Source organism: Anarrhichthys ocellatus, unplaced genomic scaffold (genome assembly GCF_004355925.1).
Source record: "Anarrhichthys ocellatus isolate YVR2014 unplaced genomic scaffold, GSC_Weel_1.0 scaffold79, whole genome shotgun sequence".
NCBI lineage: Eukaryota > Metazoa > Chordata > Actinopteri > Perciformes > Anarhichadidae > Anarrhichthys > Anarrhichthys ocellatus.
The window spans coordinates 1494957-1506005 of NW_022280109.1; the positions used below are offsets into that span (position 1 = coordinate 1494957).

The window sequence follows — 11049 nt, forward strand, 5'->3', positions numbered from 1 at the left end:
CAAATTTCAAGTTATTTGAGACAAGTTTGTCAGTCATATGTATTTGTTTTATTGTTGTGGGATTTTACCAAGCCAAAACCTGACTCTGTTTTGAATTCTCAAGTCTCAAGACCTTATTTTTGTGAGTTTGACTGGAGGCCAAGTCTGACGTCTCAAGACTCTGCTGTACAGGCCAGTTTAATTACACAACTGTAAAAAGCTCTGTTCCAGAATTATTCAGCATTATCAAAAGAGCTCTGTGTAGTGCCAGAATCTGCTTCTCCTTGGGTGTTTGGCTTACCATCATTGTGGGGAGTTTTAGAACAGTTCTACAAAGAACTATATAATGTGTCCTTGTGGAAAAGGTGCTGTAAAGAGTGCTTTAAAACTCACAATGTCCTGAATTTAACATTTTATCAGACGATGACCAAAGAGCCCTTAGAATCCCCTTTTTGTCACTTATGTAACTCATCCATCCAGTGTTCCACTCTGCTGCTATTTACTTCATCAGCCCAAAGCATTATCTCATTCTAGACAGGTTGCCAGACATCTGAACCGGATGTGAGGGAGCCGGTAGCACCCGCTGGAAAGTACTGTATGTCGTCCACTTCCTGTGAAAACATTCCTGCTTGTATTGTTGTGGTTGTTTTATTAGCATGTCGTAACTCCTTTGAGGGCTTGATAACAAAGTGAAATGGTGCAAATACTCGAGAGAGGTTGTCCAACATGTCGGTTAAAGTTTTTACAAGGGGATAAAAGGGTGGGAGAATTAGACTGTTACATAAGTAGGAGGAAAATGTTAAAGTTTCAGTTTAGTGTTTGGGGATTTAGGCTGAAGAATAACATCACAAATCTTGTGTCTGCTACATCAGTGTACTTTATGTAAGTGGATGTTCACATGCATTAAGCAGTTGTCCAACTTCCCAGCAAGAAATTGCCTTTACCGCAAAAGAAAATTGAATGCTACAAAACCCCTCAAACTTAGTCCCAACTTCAGGATTTTCCAAGTGAAAGGAGAGATTTAGTGCTGTGTTTTGTACCCAAACAACACAAACAAGGACATCCAACAACAAAAAAAGTAATACAGGAGAAGGAGGTCTGGGTTGACGGGTGGGTCAAAAAACATCGGACTTTCATCCAGGAGACTGTTGTTCTAGTCCCATCTGACACCAGAAGTCAATGTTGACTTATTTGTCACATAGCTTTGGTACCTAAGTAACATCACTTCCATAGTTATTTTAACCCAAACCACAATCTATCTGAATTCTATCTATCAAGTAGGTTTGGCACTGATCCCTCTTCTTGCTGGACATTTGTAGGAACACATGACAAATAATAAAATAACTTTTCATAAGATATACAAACCGTTGAATGAGGATACGCTGGTTGAGTAGCTATTTACATGGCGAGGCGCCAATCAAAAGCTAACTCTTTATGGTGTACCCCGAAACAACTGTATTTATGGTCCTTCTTTCACTTGGAAAGGTTTCCCATGTCTCACAACAGAAAACAAAACCATTGACAGTTGCAGTCATTAACAGCTGAAGTTCTTGTTTTCTCATTTACTTTGTCACAGTGTGAGGTTTAGTGAGCAGGGCAGTAAAATGGCTTTACTAGATCTCAATCTTCTTTTCAACTTGCTCTATAATGTCTTCACTATCAACAGTTTCCATCATTGAAAAGTTGTAGAAGAAAACAACCATGTTGTATCTCTGTACACGTGCTAACGTAACCTATGGTAGATACAGCAGCTACTGTTTGTACATAGGTTCCATTGGTTGGTTTCAGTGGGCAGAAAGCTGGCCAGGGTTGTACTGCTGGTTGGAACATTTTGAGTTATCTTCCAGTATCATGGAAAGTTTACACTGAGACCTTGATGACCTCAACCTTCTCACATTCCTGCAAGGATAAATGTGTGTGTCTTGAAAATGTTATGTGTGTGTGATCTCACCCACCCGCGCGCAAGTTCACAGAGCTGTCATGGAGCACCAACTAATGCAAACATTTCTCATTTATCTTTGCTGTCATTCTTTCCAGAAAGAAAGAATGGAGGGAAAAGAAAGGTGTGGTGATGTTTTTGCTAAAGGAGTGAGAAAACAGAGTGAGATTTCCCCTGAGGGTGTGGCTGGTCTGTGATGTCATGTGGTTGCCATGGTCACTGTGTGTAATTATTGCATGTTCACGAAAGAGGACGATGAGTGGAGTTCCTGTCATGTATAGTTACGTGCCAGACAATATGCATGGTCCAGTCTTTACACACACACATGCATGCATAATAACACACCCATTCTGAAAGACTGATGTTATTGGTTAAAGCAGGGAAACAAACCTCAATCTGGTTCTTCTCACTGCAATGCCTCCTCTGCTTTTTACTGCCTTTGAAATTAATTTCTATGAATACGTGTTTGTGTGTGTATGTGACTTTTACAGTATACTATAGTGTTAGTTAAATATGGTATGGTATACTATATAGTAGTTTAATGTGGTATACTATTATAAACTACAATACAGTGCACTATAAGTATAATATAGTATAGGATACTGTAATACAATATACTATAAGTATCATATAGTATAGTGGCTCAGGAGCTAGAGCAGGTGGTCCACTAATCTGAAGATTGGAAGACTGGCGGTTCTACCCCGGGCTCCTCCAGTCCAGATGTTGAAGTGTTCTATGTCAGCCTCTGCCTTCAGTGTATGAGTCTGTCTGCAAATGTAAGGCAAGGCAAGTTTATTTGTATAGCACATTTCAACAACAAGAAAATTCAAAATGCTTCACATAAAACCATTAAAAGCATCAAAACATAAGGCAAAAGAAAAGGAGATTTAAAAACAATTAAGAACATTAATTGAATCATTAAAACATGAAAAAGCAGTGCAAGAAATAAAATACAGTAGTAAAATGCAGAAATGCTGGAAATTAACTAATATCCTTGAATGTGGATCAATTAAAGGCAGCAGCAAACAGAAAAGTCTTCAATCTTGATTTAAAGGAGCTGAGGGTCTCAGCAGACCTGCAGATTTCTAGGACTTTGTTCCAGATATGTGGAGCAGAACAACTGAACGCTGGTTCTCCATGTTTAGTTCTGACTCTGGGAACAGAAATTAGACCGGTCCCAGACGACCTAAGGGGTCGGGATGGTTCATAAGGTAGCAACAGATCAGAGATGTATGTTGGCCCTAAACCATTCAGTGCTTTATAAACCAACAGCAGGATTTTAAAGTCAATTCTTTGTTGGACAGGAAGCCAGTGCAAAGACCTCAGAACTGGAGGGATGTCATCCACCCTCCTAGTGTTAGTGAGGACTCGAGCTGCAGCTACAATGTAGTATAGTTTACTGTAGTATAGTATAGGAGTACAGCTTACTGTAGTATAGTTTAGTGTATAGTATAGCATAGCTTAGTATACTTTAGTACAGTAGTATAAGATAATGTTGTACAGTATACTTTACAGTATCGTATAGTTTACTGTCAACTATACTATACTGCACTCAGTAGCGGGCCGTGCATTTTATACCTGGGCCTTCTGTGCTGTCCTACTACAGTTGAATTACCTCCTAATAACCCATTATGACGCATCAATCCAGCAAACCTGCAGCGGATCCACACATTCCACCACACAAGAGCACGAGCCATTCAAATATTATTCATAAAAACAACATGATAGACGAATGAACAGTAGTAACGTTACTGCAGATGTAAAAAACAAACGCAGTTTGTCACTTACCGAAACTTAAAGAGTTTAATCCGATGGTACATCGTTTCAGTTCCAGTAAGAATTCCTTCTCGATTCATGGACGGCAGTGACAGTCGAGCCTCCCCAGTTGTATTTCGCCGGTCTGCTGCGGCAGGATCCACAGCGGGGCCGGGATCCCACCCCCGCCAGGCCGCCCGCCAGGCCGCACGCCCGGCCGCGGTTGTGGAGCTGTTTCCCTGCGAATGTGTTCGTTGAGTTGTAGATCAACTTGAGTCTCTCCAAAAGTTTTCAAATGCTATGGTGTCCTCAGGTTAGCGTAGCGTAACTCCAAACACCAAGAGCTCAGTTAAAGTGAAACACATTGCCAGCCATAAAATATGCAACGCTCCTCCGACGCTGTCAGCCAGAAATACCGTTCATACAAATCCTTTTCCTGGCTGAGTCAGGCTGCCAGCTGCGTGGTTGACTGACCATTTCTTACGATGTCCAGCTTTTCCTGAAATGTCCTTTCTTGAGAAAGGCGTTGTCAGTAACTCCGCCACTAAATCCGTTTCTCCTCCTTATTCAGCCATTGAGTGTTAAAAAATCAAAGCTAGGTAAAAAAAAATAAATAAACTACACCAAGCAAAACCCTAAGAATGTTATAATTTCTTCCATATCTTTCAATTTGAACTCTTACTCCTCCAACTAAGCTCTACTGGCAAGTTGAGTTTCGTTTCACAACAGTCACGTGCTCGCCCACTGACCAATCACAGCGCATGCTGCACCTCACTGCAGAGCTGCACGTTAAAACTGAGCTGCCCGTTAATGCTGACGTATTTGTAGGCCAGCTAACAGGCTTTGGCACGTCAAAGAATACGCCCAACATGTCAAACTAAAGATCTGATTGGTTGAACACTATGACAATCAACAATATCGTCCCCATTCACTTAAACTGCACATGGATGCACTTGTGAGTCTGCAGGCCTCTGGTCTCTCTTCTTACATAGAGACATAGAGGTGAAATCTGATTGGATAAAAGCTCTACTTAAAACAAGCTGCACTGGAAGCAGAGCAACTGAGGAAGACAGTAGCTGTGCAATGAGAAAATAAGATGATGGGAAAAATACGTTTACAAATTATAATACATGTATTGTATTTAAGAAAAATTATTAAATTATAAAATAGCTATAACTTGATTCTGTTTAGGCCAGCAGAGAAGGCCTTGCAGGCCCTGACGGCCCACCACTGACTGCACTACATTATAGTACAGTTTGATGTAGTACAGTAAACATACATACCATTATTTTTGAAGGAACCAAGGTTAAAGGTAACAACCAATATGACCACTAATCTAAAAGTGTGCAGCCATGCTAGCAGCTGTGGGAGCTGTTCTTAGGTACAGTGGTGCATTGAGCTAATAATGGACCAATAAGATACATTTTAAAACCACATAAATAGGAGATTTAGAAATAAATAGGAGATTTAGAAGTATTCTAACTCATAAAACACATTAATTAAATTGCACGGGCTGCAGCTTGGGTGCTGCTCGTGGGACAAAAAAAGCAAAACAAAAGAACTTCTATACCTTGTGGTCAGTCAGCTGCATCAAGAAAAGACGTATAAAAAGAAAAGGGCATATAACAGCCTGATGCCTGTCATGACTTTTGTCATATTTCTGGCTATGGATTATAAATTAGCTTGAAGACATCCATGTTGCAGGGGAAGCAAAGTATTTTCTTTTTATTGTTTAAGTCATCAATTTTGTCTACTATTTCTCACTCTTCCTCTTTCCCCTTCATTTGTCCATCCTTCTCTTTTCCCTCTCTTCTTCTATACGCCTTCACCCTCCCTCCCTCCCTCTCTTCGTCCTCTCTTATTGCAGTATGTGGTTGTGAACTGGCCCAGGGAGGATTCTTCGTGCGGCAGGGAGAATATATCTGCACTCTGGACTACCAGCGAATGTATGGGACTCGCTGCTTCAGCTGCCAGGACTTCATTGAAGGGGAGGTGGTGTCCGCCCTGGGAAAGACTTACCACCCCCGCTGCTTCGTCTGCGCCTCCTGCAAGTAAGAAACTGGGAAGTCGAGTGATATTGGCGTCCCGACCAACAGCTGGCCTGTTATTGTGAACAGTGACACAGTGACGTGTGTCAATGAGCTTTGAAAATGTGAACATGTGAACATCTAAAATTCCAAGATAACTGAGCAAAGTCCATCACCTGAATGTGATGATTGAAAACTGCAGAACACCTATCAAATTGACCATGATGTGACGTTCTTTTGTGAACTGATAGTTCAGGTGTTTGAAAGTGTGGTTGTATGAGGTACTTATCCATAGACAGTGTATTACCTACAGTAGACGGTGGTCGGTACGCCTCCAGTTAGGAGAAGCAGACACGAGTACCGGCAAAGCAATGTCCTGCTGTGGACGGGGAAATCGGCTAAATGTATTGAAGCCACTGAATGCAAAGGCCAACCTAAAACATTCAACACAGTTTAAGTGTACGCTATATTGAGAATATTTTCACCGGTTTACCTTGCCGTGAGACAGATATACAGTCTATGTGTCCGGCAGGGAACTGACGCTGTTATCTATGCTCTTGCCAAAGCTACCAGACTCCATTCAATTTTACCTTGCAGAACAATGGGGGTGCTGGTCTACTTCAAAGGACCCAAACTATCCCTTTAGCACTTGACTTAGGACTTAAACATCCCCACTTCATCCTGTTTAGCTTTCATACAAGTGAACATGTAATAACTCTTGAAATTAGGTTTATATATAACTATTTTTTTTCATATATCATTAATGGAAATTCTAACACTAAACCGTTATAACATTTATCAGCCTATTAATCCTAACATTCATTTGTTAAGAGCACTTTTTTCCCACTGTGTCCAGGGTGTCTTTATGTCCTTACAGGTCTCCAACTATTAATATACGATTAAATATATGATAATATTATATATATGTGACAGAATTGAAGTCTTACTTTAATGCAAAATGTGTATCATCATCAGCTTGTTGTCTGACCCCTCCTTGTAATTCCCAATAACTACAAATTTGAAATACAAAAACATTTTTTCATTGGAAAATATTGCACTACAATCATCATTTACAAGTACATGATGATACACATACATGTCAAGATATAGAAAAGCACATGAAGACACGTGTCACTGCAAGTCAGAGGCATCTTCACCTGTTTCCAGCCATGTGCATGCTTCTATTGACCATGTTGTGTGTGCGCGTGTGTGTTAGTCATCCATAGATTTATTTTTTTTGCTACAGCAGCATTTATGGTACAGGGACATTTTAAAGCAAAGCAATAAAAATAACAGAGTAAAAATATTAAATATAAATGCACAATATATACAATAAAATCGAATAATATTAAATGAACTAACTAAACAATAGTGCAAGATGAAACCAAACAAACAACAACAAGCTTGTCTCTCAGGCCTAGAAAGGTAATAGGAGCTTCTCTCAGGCAGGAATTCTGACCTCGTGGTTAGTCAGTGTGGCCTCTTCCCTTTCCCATAGTGTTAAGAGTTTTCTCTGTATGCGTGTATGTGTGTGTGTGTGTGCATGTGCTATCATATCTCGGTGATCCCCATACTGAACTGAGATCAGCATGTTCCAGTGTGGTGTTTGAGGTTTGTAATGTGATCATTAAACTTCTGTGCTCCTCTTATAACAAACATCGCTTTTGTGGCGGCACACTGGCTTATTGTGTGTAATATAAAAATAGGTCTGAGAGAAAAAGAGCAAATGCTACCCTCAGCTGTGTGAGTGTCTCGTGGTCCCATTGTTGATCATAGATAATTCATCAAGAGCAATCCAGCTCTGTTTGAAACTGTCTGTTTCTGCCTGTCTGCATGCAAAGTGCTGCTTCACAATTCACCTGCCTCTGTCTCACTACATACACTCTGCCTGTATTTCACCGTACATTCATCAACTCTGATACACTGAGGTTTTCCGTAAAGATTCAATCTGCACTTGCTCAGTTTCAAGTAAATAATTATGCAAACAAATACAATAGTTAATGGAACCAACACATATTTGTGTGCTGCCCCGTAGATGTTCTTATTTTATCTGAGGACCAAATACTCTATGGTGTCACCCACGTCATCTATTGCAGATTTACTGCTAACATGCCTTAGTTTAGCGTGTTAGAATGCAACAATTTCATAGTTAGCAGTAAACACAAGATACAGCTGAGGTTGATGGGATTGTCATTAGTTTTGCAGGTAGTTTGACTTGACAATAGCACTAGCACTAGATTAAAATTTTAAGGTTCACCAAAGTTATGAACAAATCATCCTAACAGGAAGTCATACCTGAACCACATTTCATGACAATCCATCCGGTAGTTGTTGAAACATTTCTCTCTGAACATCATGTCAAACATGTCAAACTCATGGTGGCCAATATATACTGTAAGTGAGACTTTAAAATAGATTGAAAGACTAAATATATCAACCTTAAAAAAAGGACTCTTTTACTGTTTATACATGAATAAGCTAAAATCTCAGCCCAGTCTGCCTGGATGTATTCCCCTCTCAGAAGCTGGCTGTGACAGTGTGACAGCAGCTCTCATATCACATTTACAAGCTGAAGGAAGCAGCATGTGGCAGCCAGTCAGAGCCCTGCTCTGCCAAGGCATCATCACTCCTTCTGTACTTGTGAAAAGCAGCTGTGCTGTTATTTCATTGTGTTGGTAATGTCCCTCTTTACAGTATAATGGTATTTGTCTCTAAAGGTATTTGGCTGGTGAATACGATGAATCAATTCATTAATTTGACAATTTTCTAGCAGCAACTTCCATGTCTCAGTGTTCCAGCCAGTGTCAATGTGCACTTCTTGTGCAATTGCCTACTAGATGCGGCCTTCAAGAAAACCCTGTAAAAGAAATAGATACCTTTGTCTCATAAAAAAGATAAGCTCTCAACACTGGCAACTTGGTCACACCTAAACATCACAGCCATATGTGATAGTTGAACACCTCATTCCAGAACCATGGGCATTAATCTGCTTCTATGACACTCTTTTGGAAAGCCTTTCTACCAGATGTTGAACCTGGCTGCAGGGATATGCTCCCATCCAGCCAAAAGAGCATTAATGAGGTCCAACACTTATGATAAGAACTGGCTCGCAGCTCATCTCAAAGGTGTTTGGTGGATTGAGGTCAGGGTTCTGTACAAGGCAGTTCAATTCTTCCACACCAAACCTGGAAAACCATTTCTTTATGGAGCGGGCTTTGTGGTTTTTGGCATGTTGAAACAGGAAAGAGACAAACACAAGACACAAAGTTGGAAGCACACTATTTATTGGGAAGAACAAAATATGTGCAGGCTGAATCACTTAAATCTTGGTCTCAAAATGTGACAAATGTGTTTACATTCTGCAGATAACACTCTTATTTACCTCTCTGCACTTTCTAATAAAGAGGTTGTGTTTTTTGTAATCTGCTTTAAACATTGTACAACACTAATGAATTGGAAGTAGCTCAAGATACCAGAAACAAAAACAGAAAGAACAATGGTGAACACATTCTAAGAAATCAGATATTGCCCTACTTATCCCTGTGCTGACATTGATTTGCTAATATCTTGAGTGCTGCTTTTCTTTTGAGTGAAGAAGAATCTTCTCTGTTCCTTTGTTGCTGTTCAGGAGTACCCAGACATCACATACAGACATGCACACCGTTAACCACGGTGCTCTGATGTTTATTACAAGTAGCGCTAGACCAAAGGTGCACAAACCTTTGCAAACAGGGATTTCCACACTTAATGCAAATTCAATTCACTAAAACTCTGATGAAGAGGCCTATGAGAATGCGTTGTTACAAGCAAAAATATTTTAGGGTTTTAACAACTTATACACATGAGAGGTAATTATTCTCATAAACCTTTTCTGATTGAAAAAGTAAATTAAATTAATATAAAAAAGACTAATAAATGCAGAAATAATCAAATGAAAATGAAATAAAATTCAAGTCAAACAAATATGACATACTAAAATACATGTAAGAAAAAAAAGGTAGAAATCTATTTGGTAGCTAAAAAACATTCTCTGGTATTTAGACAGTTGAACTCTAAATTTCTAAAATACTGGCGATGGTCCTGTTCAGCTTGTTGAAACATTCTGATCCTATTACTAAAAATGTCCGTTATATGTCCATGCCTTATGATAAAAAAAAAACATCTAGTCTTCAGTATATTATTTGTGTTTTTACTTCTGTTTTCTGTTTGCAGACAGCCGTTCCCGGCCGGTGACCGAGTGACATTTAATGGGAAGGAGTGCATCTGCCAAAAGTGTACACAGCCTCTCGCTGCCAACAGCCCTGCACCGATACAGGCTGTCCACAGTCAGTACACACAGTTTATGTCTCTATCTCTCTGATTGTCTCCTTTGCACCCTTTAAACTATGATTTTTTTCAAACTGCTCATTATCATAATTTTCTGTTCCATCCCTTAAAATGATGTTAAGTCTTTCCACTCTCAGGACATCAAAATGTCCAATGTTCATTTTGTCCAAAGTACTGTAGAAGGAATTCTACCATGCAGAATAATTCAACTTTATTGTCATTCCTCATCAATTCTCAACTAAACTAATGTCATCTCCCTGCAGACTGCTGTGGCTGTGGCAAGGAGTTTAAGAATGAACAGTCTCTTGTAGCACTGGAAAAGCACTGGCACCTGGGCTGCTTCAAATGTAAAGTCTGCAACAAGGTGCTCAATGCCGAGTACATCAGCAAGTAAGTCAGTCTGGCTGCTGTAAACAGTGCTATAACTACTTCATTAACAATATTACCTCTATGCAAAGGGATCCTGTATGTTAAGCCGATATCAGATGGTTAGTATTGGATGTCACAATACTTACTATCACCCAACGATATTTTTATTTGGTCACAAAAATGTCATCTTTGCTCAAGACTGATAGGAGGCGCCAGAGCTGAGATTCAATGTAAAAACACAATATAGATATATATGGATTACAGATACTAGAACCCAAAAGCACAACTCGGAGACAAGATTCAGGTATAGATTTCTTTACTTGGTAAAGGCAGGGTCAACACCGGGAGGTCAGTCCAAAAGGCAAACAAATCCAACAAGGGACAGGCAAAAAGCCAAGGTCGAGAAAACAGGCAGACCAGAATAGATATCTATCTATATATATATATATACACACAGTTGTGTGAAAAAGTGTTTGCCCCCTTCCTGATTTCTTATTTTTTTGCATGTTTGTCACACTTAAATGTTTCAGATCATCAAACAAATTTAAATATTAGACAAAGATAACACAAAATGCAGTTTTTAAATGAAGGTTTTTATTATTAAGCTGGAAAAAAAATCCAAACCTACATGGCCCTGTGTGAAAAAGTGATTGC

At 39.6% G+C, this 11049-nt stretch overlaps 1 protein-coding gene across 2 annotated transcripts in view; it reads left to right on the forward strand.

The window, feature by feature from the left end:
* The window catches only part of LOC116398195 (actin-binding LIM protein 2-like), a 57662-nt gene extending 46790 nt beyond the window's left edge, over positions 1-10872 (forward strand). For both annotated transcript variants that reach the window (XM_031874289.1, XM_031874288.1), the window contains exons 3-5: positions 5541-5724; positions 9913-10025; positions 10290-10872. In XM_031874289.1, coding sequence (XP_031730149.1) covers positions 5541-5724; positions 9913-10025; positions 10290-10420 — 428 coding nt within the window. In that variant the 3' untranslated portion in view covers positions 10421-10872. The remainder of the gene's footprint in view (positions 1-5540; positions 5725-9912; positions 10026-10289) is intronic.
* The last annotated feature ends 177 nt before the right edge of the window (positions 10873-11049 follow it).